Raw genomic sequence first — 16,713 nt, 5'->3', positions numbered from 1 at the left:
TAGAAGAGACAGACATTAAACAAACACAAACATATACTCATACAATGTAAATGTAAACAGAGAAATAATGGTGTGTCGGTATGTAGCTATGATATGAAGGTCAGGAAAGGCCTCTCTGAGAAAGTATAATCTGAATCAAAAGAGGAGGAGTTAGTCTAGTAAAAAGTGGGGGAAAGACCATGCCAGAGAGGAGTGGCATGTGTGAAGTCCCTGAGGTTAAACAAAGGTAGAAACTTCAAAAAAGCCATTACAACGGACTTAACTGCCCCAAGGAAGAGAGAGGTTACAAGACGAGAGTGGAGAGGAGGCTACATCACCAGGGCCTTGTAAGCCACGTTTAAGTGTTTTATCCTAAGTGCACCGAAAGCCTCTGAAGAGGATTAGGTAGAGAAGTAGTAAGCGGCCAATTTCTGTTTTAAAAGGATCGTGTTAGCTGTTACATGGAGAATATTTTGGAAGGGAGCAAGAGGGGAAGCAGAATGTCTAATTAGGAGGCTACTGAAAATATTGGAAATAGCCCAAGTGAAAGAAGTAGTGGCAGCTGTTGGTGGGCACTAAATTAGCTCTGTCAGATGTGTCTGTGGTGGCACCATGACTAGCTAATCCAACAGGACACGCTCACTGAGCAAGGAAAGAAAAATCTATGTTCAAATGGGAATTTTTGTCCTGATCTCTGGCGTAATGAGGCAGTTTAAAAATACGGTCCACATTTGCGTAGGCCCGTCCGGCAGCTTCATTTCAGTCCACAAACGTAGCTTAAGCCTTCACCTCAGCTTCTCATTCTCAAGCTACAGCAGGAGGACAGGACCACCTGGGGAAGCACATATGGAGCCAAGAAAGCAAGTCCTCCTCCTCGGCACATTCAATCTTCTGATGCCGGGGTGTTAGGGACCCCTGTAACTCTGAGGGCAGACAGATACGGAGTGACCCATCTTTGCCAAACGACAGAACCCTACTGCTTTAAGAACTGGTCTGAAGCTCAGTAATATTTTTCCCTTTCTGGATTAAAGACAGGATTTCCTCCAAAGCCTTTTTATTATTCAAATGTCTTACCTCTTTTTTGATTTTTTTTGTTTGTTCCATATTGTTCACATTTCCTGCAGGCTGGCTTGAAACACTGTTAAAATCACTTTCAAAGAACTGAGATTTTTTCACAGTCATTTTAAAGGCAAGAAATGGAAAGGGAGAAAAAGAGGCCCAAGTAGATTTATTCTAAGCTTTCAAGACTATAAAAATAAAACACGAAAAAAAAGTCAAATTAGGATGCTGCAGTGATAGAAAGGGAATATACATGGTAAAATGTGCTAATGCGTGAACAAAACAGTAATACTTACTAGGCATTTAGAGACCTATGACTTGAGCTCGAAAGAAAGGTAAAGAGAGAGAACACAGTATCACAAATACCAATTAAGAAGGGGAGTTTTTAAGATGAAATGGTCAAGGGAAGCCAAATGCTTAGGAGTCAAGAAAAATAAGGAGTCAGAAATTGCCAACAGATAAAATACTGCTGGGTATAAAATCCATTTTCCTTCAGTTGTTCAAAGGGTAAGCTTAAAAGAGATTAAAATCAAATAGGGACTGAAGATACCTTTTTTGGTACTAGTAGTGCTGCTTCAGAAAGAGAAAGCATCAGAGAAAAGGTGACAGTGAGTGAGCTCCCCATAGTGTTCGAGTCATCTTAATTTTAAATGAGGGCTTCCCTGGTGGCGCAGTGGTTAAGAATCCGCCTGCCAACGCAGGGGACACGGGTTCAAGCCCTGGTCCGGGAAGATCCCACATGCCGTGGAGCAACTAAGCCCATGCGCCACAACTACTGAGCCAGTGCTCAAGAGCCCGGAAGCCACAATTACTGAGCCTGCGTGCTACAACTACTGAAGCCCACGCACCACAACAAGAGAAGCCACTGCAATGAGAAGCCTGTGCACCTGAACAAAGAGTAGCCCCCCACTCGCCGCACCTAGAGAAAGCCCGAGTGCAGCAAGGAAGACCCAAAGCAGCCAAAAATAAATTAAAAAAAAAAATTAGGGGGAATTCCCTGGCGGTCCAGTGGTTAGGACTCGGTGCTTTCACTGCTGAGGGCCCAGGTTCAATCCCTGGCCGGGGAACTAAGATCCCACAAGCCGTGTGGTGTAGACAAAAAAAAAAAAAATTGGTCTTTTTAAAATTAAAACCCAAGAGATTTATCAGGATGAATAATACTCATCAAATCTGGCAGAATTCCAAATCCTTAACAGTTTTCAAAACATTAAGTAATATCATATTCTCTAAAAGAACCAAAAACTTATGTCATCATTTAAGGTAGAAAGAAAAATGTAAAGTCAGTAAATTGTTCGTGCATTTTTCTTTTACTTTCTGAATAACTGTGTACAAGTTCGCAATGCATATGAACAGTTTCTAAGAATTTTAAGACCTAACACTCTGAGGCTGGAGAACCAAATATAACCTCTAACTTAGTGCTAATGGGACCAAACCAGCCATCTGGCTTTTTATAAGTGAAAATGGCAAGCTAAGAGTTAATGAGACTGGTCTTAGTGGATAAGCCCACCAAGGTGCTGGTGGAAGACCAATGTTTGAATAGGGCCTACACTCACATGCCTGAGGCATTACACCTGCCAAGGAGGAAGAAATGCAGAAACATTTCCACATGTTTCTAATTTGGTGGGAGAGAAAACAGCTAAAGCAGCTTTACAAAATATACAATTTCAGTAGTGATCTCAGGTCTCCTGCTGCCTAGATGTTTGGACACATTTTCATTGTTGAGAAGATATACTTAGGTTGTTCCAAAGAACAGCCACTCTTTAGAAGGCCAAACAGCTCAGAATCGGGAGGAAATACTTGTAGATCAAATATGAAGAAAAAAGGAAAGAAAAAAGAAGTGAAATCTTGAAGTGTATTATTTTAGATGAGATTTTGTTTGCTTTGTTTGTCTCAAAAAAGAACCTATGAGCGAGCTTTTAAGGAAGAAATCTATATCTATATCTATATATCTATAGCTATAGCTATATCTATCTATATATCTGCAAACCCAGCTAGAGGATCATCATCCCAGGCACACAGTTCTCATTATGCTTCCCTCAAGCATCTGGGGGAGGGGAGCTGTCCCGTGGTGTGGGCAAACTCTTACGTGGGCTTCTTTCCCTTCTACGCCGGCTACAATGCTGAACACCAAGGGCGTGGACCCCCAGTGACAACCAGGAGGCACAAGGGCATCAAAAATTAAAGCACTTAAAAACAACTGTCCTGAAGAAAGCAAAAGAGATGTTGTTCAAGTTAAGAAAACCCCATTAAACACATACACAGTTACAAAAAACAGGTTGATTTGTGCACATCCCTTGTCCGCATGGCTTAGCAGAGACACAGCACTAACAACAAGCAGGGCCTTTGGGGGCTCCAGCCCAAAGTTCTACTGTCAGAGTGGAGCATCACTTTTATGGCACCATCTCTTAAGCTTATAACTGCCTCCCATGTGTGATAAAAGTTTAATTAATCAAATTCAACTAACGAGAGCTTAGCTTTTCACCATAGTCCTTTGAAAGAAAAAAACCCTGGATTTTCCCCCAAAACTCAACTTTCAGGCAATGGTCTTGGTAACATTTAGTGCAATCAATGCCACTTACCACACCTATACCTTCAGTCAAAGTGACATTCCTTTACCCCAAGATACTGTAAGATCCTAAATAATGAAATATTAAATTATGCCCCACATGATTTACTAAAAAAGAAAATAAACTAAAACTCTTAAGTTACATCTAACCATTCTAATTCCTGGATATAACAGTTAACTGAAGGTTTAAGTGATATAAACGGCCAGACACAGCAGACATCCAACAGACAGAATTGGCTTTAAAATCTCACTGAAAAGTGACTACTAGAAATATCACATCACTGCACTGAATTTTTTTCCTAGATTCCAATAAAACAAAGAGTGGGGCTTCCCTGGTGGCGCAGTGGTTGAGAATCCGCCTGCTAATGCAGGGGACACGGGTTCGAGCCCTGGTCTGGGAAGATCCCACATGCCACGGAGCAGCTGGGCCCGTGAGCCACAACTACTGAGCCTGCGCGTCTGGAGCCTGTGCCCCGCGACGGGAGGGGCCGCGATAGTGAAAGGCCCGCGCACCGCGATGAAGAGCGGTCCCCGCACCGCGATGAAGAGTGGCCCCCACTTGCCTCAACTAGAGAAAGCCCTTGCATGAACCGAAGACCCAACACAGCCAAAAATAAAATAAAATAAATAAATAAAGTAGAAAAAAAAAAAAAAAAGTAACTAAAATTATTAAAAAAAAAAAAAAAAAAACAAAGAGTGGATACGAAAAATGAAGAGACTATCTTCTCCTGCCTCTGCTTCCAGCCCTATTTCTATTGTGACATATTTTAAACTATATATTTTAATATTTTTACCAATAAAGGCAAGAAGTCTAGCCTAATAAATAAAATTGGATATTCTCCTATTTGCCAGATTCTCTAGAGCAAAAGCAAGACGGGCCAGCAAGATGGTTCTTAGGACCTAAGCTAAAACCAAATGCAGGTTTTATGCATTTTCGTGATTGCTAAGGGTCATAGTGCATCACATGTCTTTTCACTGCAGGTCCATGAAAGAACTGCTACAGTGGACGTCTCTGGAGAGTAAAAAGTTAACTTCTCTCCTTCCACTGATTCATTCATTTAATAAACAGTATAAGATACTACGTGAGCTAAGTTCTGTGGGGGGCATTTAATAAATGACATAAGAAATTCAAAGGTATTCCAGAAACCACTTAGTTTCAAAGCCTTCATTTTATAGCTGCAGAACTAAGATGGCAGAACTGCTAGTGTCGCGATTACTCTTTATCTCATCACCCAGTTTTATTTTCTTCATAGCACCTACCACTATCTAAACTTAGACGCATTTACATAGGTATGTGTGTATTTTCTGCCTCTTCTTACTAGAATATTAGCACCCTGAAAGTAGGCATCTTTACTTTTCATTCACTGCCCGACTTTCAATTCTTAGAAAAGCGTCTAGCACACATTAGGTACTCAGTTGATATTTGTTAAATGAATAAATAAGAAAACTATAGAAAAATGAGAAAAACATACTGAAATATCACACTGAGACTTGTGAGAGCCTAGAACCAGTGTGACCTTTACGCCAGAAAAACATCATATTTGAGTTGTGTGAAGTAGTGGGACCCAGCTACCAAGGAAAAGGTGAGTTGGTAAGATGTAAACATTTCTTTGAACAGAAGATGATAAATTAACTTATTCAGGCATAGCAGATAGAAAAGCAAACAACTGTCACAAAAATTCATAGATATTCATTTCCTCCCAAATCAATGTCTGGGGACATCTTCAAGTAATACCACGTATTAGAATACTAACTAAAAACTCTTCATTCAAGCTAGCATTGATTTGTTACATACCTTTCTTATTAAGAAAACTAATACTGAAACCTCAGAGATGTTAAAAAAAATTTAGCGGCATGCATCTTAAGTTACCACTAAAGAACGACTTTTATAAAACCTCTACCTGAAGAGTTAGTGAATATGTATGAATACTAACTCTGATTTTAATAAAAAGAGTTCCTTTATTTACTTCAGGTTATTCTGTGGCAAACACACTAGTAATGAGGGTTAAATCTAAGCTCTACTGGCAAAAGTTGGTCTGGAACAATGGAAAACCAATATCATTAACCATCTTTCTCTGCCTTTCCTCTTCATCTTCAGAAACCAGGAGTTTTTTTTGTTTGTTTGTTTGGTTTTTTTTAACATCTTTATTGGAGTATAATTGCTTTACAGTGCTGTGTTAGTTTCTGCTGTGTAACAAAGTGAATCAGCTATATGCATACATATTTTCCCACATCCCTTCCCTCTTGCGTCTCCCTCCCACCCTCCTTATCCCACCGTTCTAGGTGGTCGCAAAGCACCAAGCTGATCTCCCTGTGCTATGCAGCTGCTTCCCACTAGCTAGCTATTTTACATTTGGTAGTGTATATATGTCCATGCCACTCTCTCACTTCGTCCCAGCTTACCCTTACCCCTCCCCGTGTCCTCAAGTCCATTCTCTACATCTGCGTCTTTATTCCCGTCCTGCCCCTAGGTTCTCCATAACTTTTTTTTTTTTTTTTAAGATTCCATATATATGTGTTAGCATACGGTATTTGTTTTTCTCTTTCTGACTTACTTCACTCTGTATGACACACTCTAGGTCCATACAGCTCACTATAAATAACTCAATTTCGCAGAAACCAGTTTATTACAAGCAAAATTAAGTGAGGCTATTAAACAAAGAAACATAGGAGGCAAGATTTTTAGTGTCACATGTTTCTAAAATATTTCTTTAATCTGATGATGTCCATTCATTTATTCAACAAATATTTACTTACCACCTATCGTAACATCCCAAGCTCCATGCTAGGGATCAGATGAAAGAAGTTATCAGAAATATTTACATTTGGAGAGATAAAAACTGAAAAAGATCTCTTGGACTTCCAGTAAATGTGAAATATTACAAATTTTTTCAAAAAGATGTTTCAACTTACATTTTGTTCCTCTGGTTCTAATTTAGGGATTTTGTGTGACTTGCGCTCTTCAGATCTAGATGAATCATGCTTGTTGCTTTTTTTCCTCTTTTCTTTTCTGCTTTCATGCTTTGACTTTGTGTGCTCACTTGCCTGTACTTCATTTAAAAGGTCTCCACAAAGGGAAGACTCGAACAATTCCCTGCCATTCTGGATAGTTTTGGTTATTTTTAGTTTAATTTCAGGTGAGCCAGTCTTCTTTGGAATCACAGTCTGTGGTACTGAAGGAGGAGGTGGTGGCTGTGGAGGAGAAGGTTTTTCCAGAATTTCATGTGGTCTTGTGTTTGGAATTTCTGAATGGTAATAGTCAGTGGGGCTAAAGTTTCTAACTGCACCAAAGCCATTGGCCGACCCATTGGGATACTGATTATAGGACTGGTATTTGGTTTGAGTTTCGTACATGCTGATTGATGATGGGTAGCCATTTGTGAGTGGAGGAAGATCTTCTGTTGTAGGTGGGTACTGAAAGCCTTGCTGCAAGGTAGCTTCGTATGGTGTCTGGCCACCATCTTCAACAATGTCACTGTTGTTATCAAAGGCATCCTCCTGACGGATGTTGGCGGAGTCAATGAGTTGAGGTGGTTGCTGAATTGTGTTTCCCATGATCCCTTGCATGAAAGAGAAAGAGAAATCCATTGTTCTGCTCCAGCATCCTTAACTTTCCCTTTCTCTCATCGGGCCTAAAGTTTTAAAAGAGAGATTAAAAGGTGTTAGTTAACATCCTCAAAGACTAGAGGCTAATCAACTGCAAAAGGATTAAAGTAAAATATTCTGAATCCAATTTTCATATCCAGATCTGCACAAACTAAATTTTTAAAACAGGTAGCCAATATAATTCTGACACAGAGCAAATACTTTTTATCTTAAATGCTTATCTGTTTGAAACTCAATTACTTTCACAATAACTTGAGTAACAAAATTTTATCCTCTTTACCATCGTGCAAAACAGTTTTGACATTCCTTTCTGTTTCCCAAATTAGAGACTATAAGTTTCAGTTAAAACTGTAAATTGCAAAATAAGCAGTGTCTTGACACATACAAATTAGGTTCCATGTGCGCTTTCCTTAAATCATTCATATTTTATCCAGTGGTTCTGTTATTACAAAAATAATAAAATCTTACTGCAAATATTTTAAATACAAAAATTAAAAGGCCAAATCCTTTCCCACTCCACCATTCCCATTCTCCTAAGTCATGGATAACCACTGTAAATACTTTAGTGGGTACTCTTCCAAATATTTCTCTACATATTTACACACAAAATATTTAAAAAAGAGTTTATTCTGTGACTTGCTTGTTCAACATAAAGTATGTCCTAGATATCTTTCTACATCAGCATGTACAGATCACTCTCATACATACTTCACTCTTTCAGTGGTTGCACAGTAAACAACTGTGTAATCTACCCTAACATGTTTAACCATTTGCGTACTGACAATCATTGAGTTGCTCACAACTGTTTGGTATTATAAACAGGTTTACAGGAAACTTTCTTGAAACTGTATCTTTATGCATATATGTATTCTTCCAGGACAGATCTGAATTTTGATAGATACTGCAAAACTGTTTCATAGGCTGTACTATATCAACTTATACTCATACCAGTAGTGTAAGGGGATGCCTGATTTCCTATACTCTTGCCAGTATCTAGTTGTTTTTAATCAGTGGTATGTATAGCAGAATCAGCTTTACTTTTACAAAAGGCACATGTCAAGATCTATATACTGATGACTCTGATTCAGTAAATCTGGGGTGAGGCCTAGAGCATGAATATTTTAAGGCCACATTCCAGCTCATACTGATGCACACTCCTGGTTGGGTCACTGCATTATACTCTCACAATTACTGTGCCTTCTCTAGAAGGTGTCTGAAAATGCCCACATTGTGTAACAATGTTATAATATGGATAAACATCTGTTAGGAAATGCTCTAAGACCACTCTGCTTTGTCATAAGGTTTGACAGTCTCACATCTTGAGACAGAGGATTAATGGACTGCCCAGATATTATTTTGAAAATCCTATAAACATTTCTTCTAAAAAGCCCTAAGGCTGAGAGGATTTCACTACTGTATCAAGTCTGATAAACTGACTGTAGCTGCCAGAATACTGGGAAGAGGATTCTGAAGCTACAATCTAGTTCAATTCCATGACCAACTAATAATGTCCACCATCTTGGTTCTAGTAGGATTTACCATAACGATAAAGCAAGTAACCCAGAACAGCAAAGGGAAGAAGGAAACAAAAGCTGACAACACTTTCCAAGGTGTATCCAATTAAACAGCTGTTGTTTATTCTGCTGTTAGCAAATGGAAAGAATTTTAGAAGTTCTAAAATTGCAAACAATGAATATGCGAGCATATAGGAAATCAAACTGCCCTTACTGCTCTACAGTGGAGTGAGGGACGGGGGCATGGGGTGTCAGAGGACACTCCAGCTTTTTTAGCATCTACTCTGGGCCAAGCACTTTATATGTATCTCATTTAATCCTCAAAACAACTCTACAAGGTGGGTATCTGACTCCTGCCTCCTAGGTAAAGAAAGTGAGTTTCAGATGGGTTAGGTGTCTTGCTTAAACCCCTATGCCCAGGGGGCCGAATTAGGATTTGAATGTAAGTATCTCTGACTCTAAAGCCCAAGATTTTTGCCACTATGCCACTTCCATTTTCTTCAGCTGTAGGTTCTGAGAGGATTTGTTTCTTTCGTTCATGTGCTTTTATTCCTTGGTCACTGCCAAAATAACGACTAACTATTCTATAATAACCACCGCTGACACTTAAAGAGCGCTTAGAGTGTGCCAGGAGCTGTTAAGTGCTCTAAATACAGTACCACATTTAATGCTCCCAACAACCTTCAGCTAGACATTAATGTCAGTTCCCATTATGGATGGGGAAACAGAGGCAAGAGAGGTTATGACTTGCTCAAATGCACAAGGCTAGTCATTCGAGCCATGCAGTCTGGTTTCAGAGTCTGTGATCCTAACCAGCATACTGTACTGATAATGCTGACAAAGGTTAGAAATCATTTCCTTATATATATAGCTTAAGAGTTGAAACATTACCCTACTCTGACCCTTGGCAAAAATGTATATAGCTCACAGACACTAGAAGGGTATGTTCTAAAATTCCGTGAACAGGGACTTCCCTGGTGGCGCAGTGGTTAAGAATCCACCTGCCAATGCAGGGGACACGGGTTCGAGCCCCGGTCCGGGAAGATCCCACATGCCGCGGAGCAACTAAGCCCGTGCACCACAACTACTGAGCTTGTGCTCTAGAGCCCACGAGCCACAACTACTGAGCCCGTGTGCCACAACTACTGAAGCCTGTGCACCTAGAGCCCGTACTCCACAGCAAAAGAAGCCACCGCAATGAGAAGCCCACGCACCGCAACGAAGAGTAGCCCCCGCTCGCCGCATCTAGAGAAAGCCTGCGTGCAGCAACAAAGACCCAACGCAGCCAAAATGTAAATTAATTAATTAATTTTAAAAACTAAAGGAATACTTAATTAAATCATTATCCTGTAGTAAAAGTCAGATGTGAAAAAGAAAATAAAAATAGAAAAAAAATTAAATAAATAAAATTCCATAAACACACATGGGGCAAGTACACAGGTAGAATTCAAAAGCTCTCCAAACTTCCAACTTGAAGGCAAGTTAAATACCAACATTTGACAAGATGCAACCTGTGTTTTTGGTTCTCATAATTGTTGTACACAAGATCAGCTTCCAGATAGTCTCCCAAATTATAGTCTACAGAGGTTTTCAGGCACATGTATTCAGAGACTAAGATTTCTGATGCTTGTGATTTAGTTCCACACACAAACTTCTAAGAAGTTTGGTATTTTCCCCCTTCTCTTCTCTTCTCTAGCTCTATAACCAAATATTTTATTTTAGTTTGAACTAAGAACAGAAATAACATTACCCTATTACAATTATAGTATAAGAGTTTACAATTACAGTGTTTTCATATACATTTTTTTAAAATTAATTTATTTAGTTGCACCGGGTCTTAGTTGCAGCAGGTGGACTCTAGTTGTGGCTCGCCGGCTCCTTAGTTGTGGCGTGCTAACTCTTAGTTGCGGCATGCATGTGGGATCTAGTTCCCTGACCAGGGATCAAACCCAGGCCCCCTGCTTTGGGAGCTCCGAGTCTTAACCACTGCGCCACCAGGGAAGTCCCCTCATAAACATTCTTATTTAATCCACAAAACAAGCCTGTAAAGCTGACAGGGGAGGTGTTAGCTTCATTTTTCAGATAACTACATTCAATATTTGCTGAATTTCCCACGACTACAAAGCTAATTAGTGATTAAGCCTGAAAAAGAAGCAAGCTCTTAGCTTCTAAACCTGTGCTCTCTTCCACAATATCTCACTGCCAGAGAATATCCAACCACCCACAGACAACATACTATAACCTTAAGAGTCATACGTTCAAAGTTGAACAGACTGTCCTTCCTTAACTCAGCTTTCCTTTCAGACTACCCCAGATTGGCCGTTGCTTTCACTATTTTTCTAGCTTCCCAAGCTAGCAGCCTCAGGTTCACAGGTGACTGATTCTTCCCTGTCTGTGAGACCGTAAAACTAGGCATTGGACAAGTCTAGTCTCTTCCTTTGAATTGATTTGTTCTTTGATCTCTACATCCATGTCAGGCCAGGCCCTCGTCAGCACCTTATCCTGGACCTACAACGACTGATTTTCTAGATATTTCTCACCTCTAACTACTTCTTCTTTAGTTTCATCTAAAACCAAACTGCAGAGTCTACTCTCATATTAAGACACTCTGAACTCCATACCACACCAAGTCCCTTCCATGCCTTTCAAAATTTTCCATAATCCGACTTTCTCCTACCAATCCAAATTGCATGTGCATGAATGAACTTTTCTGAGCATCCACTGGGCCAAATATCTATAAACTGAGGCCTAATATGTTACACGTTGTTTAATCCTATGAAGCAAAGTATCATTCCCATTTTACAGATGAGAAGGAACGGAGCTCAAAAAGATCGAGTGATTTGCCCTTAGTCACGCAGCCAACAGTAGTTGAGTAAAATGGTGAAACTCAGATCTTCTAACTCCAATACAGAACTCTTTACATGGCAGCTGCCTCATAATATGCAAACTACCCAAACTTCCCATTTTAATCCAATATGCTCCATACCCATAATCCAAATGCCTGTTTGACAGCTTCTCTCACATCTCACAAGCATCTTAAAATACCTAATAATGAACTCTTAGTTTTTATTTTACTTAAGTGTGTCCTTCCCCCAGTCCCTCCTATGAGAAGGAGATGAAACCTCCACCTATCAGTTGTCAAAGCCAGAAGCCTGGGGATCATGACACACCCCTTCCCCTCACTCCTACTCTTGCCTAATCTGTCAGTGAACTCCCGGAGTCTTACCTCCCACGTGCACGTCTCACACTTGTCTGCCTCATTCCACGTCTCCAGCTCCTCACCCTGGCCCCCGCACCTCCCCTTGGCTCCTGCACAGCTGCCTCCGCAGTCTCCAGGCTGCTTCTCCTGCCTCTCAGAGCCTACTTCCCCAGAGGACAGCCCGCCGCCTTTGAAAAGCTAACCCGATCACGTGGCGACTCCTCAGCTTACAGCAGGGAAAATGAGCGACGACGTGGATGACTCTCACAAAAGTCATTCTGAATGAAAGACCCCAGACACCGCGAGTCCACTTACATAGTGCACAGGGTGATTTCATTTACACAAGGTTCAAAACCAGGACGAAGTCAAAACTAAATCCACGGAGACAGCTGTCAGAATAGGAGTTGCTTTTTTTGGACGGCATGCTGTAAACACTGGAGGGGGGCCATAAGGGAGGTTTTTAAGCTGCTAGTTATATTTAATTTATTGCTCTAGACAGCAACTACATGATTTGCTAAAGTAAGCAAAAACAAACAACAAAGCCTTCAATGCCTTCCCAGTGCACTCAAATACAATCCAGACTACGTATCATCCCAGCAAGTCCCTGCATGGTCAGGCCTCAGTTTACATTTCCAAAGTTATCTACTAACACTCTCCACTGGAGGCATTACACTCCAGGGGCTTCTTTTCAATTTCTCAAATGTGCCAACTTCATTTCTGCAATCGGGATTCTCATATGTGCTGCTCCAGCTTAAAAACCTCTCAGAGAGGACTTCTGAGGTCCTCTGCTCATTCTCTTCAGTAAGCCTATTTTTCATCCTTTACAGGACTCACCACAATATGTATTATTCAGGTATGCGTTCGCCTTCTTATGGTCTGTCTCCCTCATTCCACTGCATGCTCTGTAAGTGCAGGGACCATGGATGTCTTATTCAATGCTGGACACTCAATACTGTTCAATTAACAGATGAATGAAAGAGTCCCTGACCTCAAAGGGCTTAAAACTAGTACACCTCCACTGACCTGCAGGATTTCTGGGGATATCAGCCTATAATGTAACTTTACTCAACCACTAATCCCTTGTTTGGTAAAAATGTATTATGCTCATTGTAAAAAACAAACAAGCAAACAAATAAAACATTGACACCCATAGTTACATGGTCAACTGATCTTCCACAAAGGTGCCAAGGTAATTCAAGGGGAAAGGATGGTATTTTCAACAGACGGAGCCGGGAAAAAATGACTGGATACCTGTATGGAAAAAGCGAACCTCACCATTCCTTTACACTATACACAAAAAATAACTAAAATTAGTTCATAAACCTGGTACTAAAGTCAAACCATAAAACTTCTAGAATAAAACGTGGGAGAAAATATACCACTGTGTTAGGCAGAAGATTTCTTAAACAGGACACAAATACCATGAACTATGAAAGAAAAAGACTGATAAAATGGACTTCAAAATGAAAAACTCCTGCTCTTCAAAAGTCACAGTTAAGAAAACAAAAAGGTGTGAAACTAACACAACATTGTAAATCAAGTATACTTCAACAGAAAATTTAAAAATAAAAAAATTTAAATGGCAAAAAAAAAAAAAAAAGGTGAAGTATAGGCAGAGAGAAAATATTTGCAAAATACGTATCTAACAAAGAATACCCTTATACTCTTACATCCTAGGAAATGGGGAGAGACCCACTAAGGGTTTTTGCGCAAAAATAAGACAAGTGAAACGACAGTTTAAATATTCATCGCTCCACAGGTTACTTACTAATTGCAAACAGAAATATGTACAGGAGAGAGCTGTGGCGGGCAGCATTTCAGACAAGTGAGGAGATACGGCGTTACCAGAAGCCAGCCGGACAGGCCTCCTGTGCCCTGTGGTGTGATTCATGAACACATCATCATCTCCGAAGCTCCCTTCCCAGCACTTACACTGAATCTCAAAATGAGGAAACAGTCAGACAAATCCAAAATGTGGGAACCTTCTCTCAGAAAACTGGCCTCAGCTCTTCAAAAAGTTAATGTTACAAACAAAAGGTGGAAAGACTATTCTATATTTTAAAAGACAAGATTTAACCACCAATGCAATAATGGGTGAACTTTGATGAAATCCTGGATTTAAACATACACACTAATGTAAAAATAATGTTTTGGAGAAAATGAGAATTTACAACGTGAACTAGCTACTAAACAATGGAGCTACTAATTTTCAAAGGTGTAACAGTGTTCTGTTTATGTAAGAAAACGTCCCTATTCTTAGGAGAGTTATGCTGAAACATTTAAGTGTCATGTGATCCACAACTTTCAAATGGTTTAAGATTTTAAAAGTACATATACCTAGAGTAAAACAAAGGAGGCAAAATGTTAACAATTCACTAATCCAGGTGTTGACTATAATATTCTTTTAACTTTCCTAAAGGCATGAAAATTTTTAAAGTAAAATGTTGGGGAAAAATAAAAATAAATAATTTAGCTAAGGGGTTGGAAGAAGTATTGAAAAGAAAAAGTAACTGCTTCTTAAGGTGGAAAAGCGTACATTAAATCTTGACACCATATTCTGACCAACTCAGCTAAATGGTCCACTGTATCATATTTTCTAGAAAGTCTAAGCATGAATAGAGCCACACTTTTTCATATTATACCTCCAAAGAGTACAATAATGCAATCAAGAAAGTAGTTTTGATAATGAAAAAAGAAGATATTTTAGGACTATAACTAAATTCCTTTACATCGTGATTTTTATACATACTGCAGTCTGGCGGCCAGCCTTCAAACAGCAGACACACCAACTGACATTACAGATTTCGGAGGTGCTCTAGTGAGTACTATGGTTGAGAGAATCAGACTGCTAGGTTCAAAACCCAGAGCCAAGGCTCATTAGCTATGTGACTTTGGGCAACTTAATCTCCCTAAATCTCAGTTTTCTTACCCAGAAACTGTGGGTACTTTAATCGTCTACAGTGTTTCTGTAAGAAATAAGAGTTAATCCATGAGCAGTACTTCGGACAGTGCCCCGAGTATAGTTAGAGCCCAGTATCTATTGGCTATTATTACTGTTATCATTCAGTAAAATGCTGGGCACACAGAACTTGTGAAAAACCTGATCTCTGACCTGAAGGCATTTACCATCTCTTTAGTATATTAGACAAGATAGGATTTTATGGGCAAGACTCATATGTAAATACATTAAACAGAAGGTGACTAAGAATTACATTGTGTGCCATCAGAATTAGAAGACATTTGAGGACAATGCTCACTGGGGAAGGAGGCATTTAGGCCACGAAAGACAGGGAGGATAGGAAGTTAGGTGTTTTTCACCCTCACTTTTTTTTTTTTTTTTTTTTTTGGCCGTGCCACACGGCTTGCAGGATCTTAGTTCTCCAACTAGGGATCGAACCCGGGCCCCCCTACAGTGGAAGCTCTGAGTGCTAACCACTGGACAGCGAGGGAAGTCCCTCATCCACACATTTTAAAACTCCTCCACAGAGGCCACCAAAAACTCTCATACCTTTGTCATTAATAAATCCCTGATAAAGATGTATGTTTTAAACTTTTTATATTACTCAAGTAGTAATAATAATGACTAAGGACTTACTATGTGTCAATGCTACTCTAAATGCTTCACATTTGTTATATTATTTCACTCCTTATAACACCTCTTCGAGGAAATACTATTGCTTCCCCCATTTCACAAGTGAAAAATGAAGGCTAGCATGATTAAGTGACTTGCCCACAGTCAGACATCCTGTAAATGGAGGATTCACACACAGCCCCTCTGTCCCACAGCACTGGCTCTTGGCCAGTAAACTCATTTCTCACCATCCCTAAGTATGTTGAGTAAACAGCAACCCAAACATTCACTTTACATCACACACTTCCCATCCCGCTGCCCAGAGCTAACAATTTGGTGGGAGAGTTAGTGAACTAGTGTTCCGCCCATTCTAATATGTACTTCCAAGTAAATGAAACCATCACAATTTAGGACAAATTCTTCCTCTGACCAATGTTTCCACGTTGGTTTTTGTTTTGTTTTGTTTTGAGATGAAAGAAATCAGTGAATGAAAAAAAAGAAAAGAAAGAAATCAATAAATGAATACTTTTTTCTTAATTTTGTTGAAGCCGTTCACAGACATTTTTAAAGGAAAAAAGTTGAAAGTTATCAACTAAAGCTTTAGGTCATTCATTCATTCACCAACTTATTCATGAGGGGAGTGATAACAGAAAAGTTTACTTAAGTCAATCTTAGATACAGAGTTAAAAGAAAAAGGAAGCATGTTATGTTTCAGATGAACAGCTTGAGGCTATAAACATCAATTAAGTATTCATGATGTGTTAAATGTTTAGTCTAAGTCACTATAACAAATTCTTAAAATGAACAATGCCCTTTGGTAGACTGTACATATTGCTAGGTTCCACTTTATAGAATTACATGCTGTGCTGTATATACTTATTTTCCTATGTTTAACACCAGTTTCTTCTCAATAAGAAAAAACTTTATATTTCATTATGGATCAAAATCCCTCATATTGATATCATTCAGGCTTTCTGGAATCAGAAGTAGTTCTAAAGGTGTCATATAAATTACCTATTTCTGTCTTCAGACCCAACTGCCCCTTCAATACATTCCTAGGTTAATTTGTAAATCTAACCGCATCACTTTCCTGATTAAAACCCTTCAATGATTCCTAGAAAAAGTCAAAGCACTTCAGCCAACAGAGCACACAGGCCCTCTAAGCAAGGTCTCTATCCATATCTCCAACCTTAAGTCACTTTTGTACACTAGTAATGTC

General features: G+C 39.5%; 1 protein-coding gene across 4 annotated transcripts in view; it reads right to left on the bottom strand.

Annotated features, from left to right (window-relative positions):
* The window catches only part of NSD3 (nuclear receptor binding SET domain protein 3), a 104,364-nt gene that overhangs the window by 63,236 nt on the left and 24,415 nt on the right, over positions 1-16,713 (bottom strand). For all 4 annotated transcript variants that reach the window (XM_059909310.1, XM_059909311.1, XM_059909312.1 and 1 more), the window contains exon 2: positions 6,518-7,236. In XM_059909310.1, the coding sequence (XP_059765293.1) occupies positions 6,518-7,192 (675 nt within the window). In that variant the 5' untranslated portion in view covers positions 7,193-7,236. The remainder of the gene's footprint in view (positions 1-6,517; positions 7,237-16,713) is intronic.

This window comes from Balaenoptera ricei, chromosome 21 (assembly GCF_028023285.1).
Source record: "Balaenoptera ricei isolate mBalRic1 chromosome 21, mBalRic1.hap2, whole genome shotgun sequence".
NCBI lineage: Eukaryota > Metazoa > Chordata > Mammalia > Artiodactyla > Balaenopteridae > Balaenoptera > Balaenoptera ricei.
This window is presented reverse-complemented; position numbering and strand designations above follow the sequence as displayed.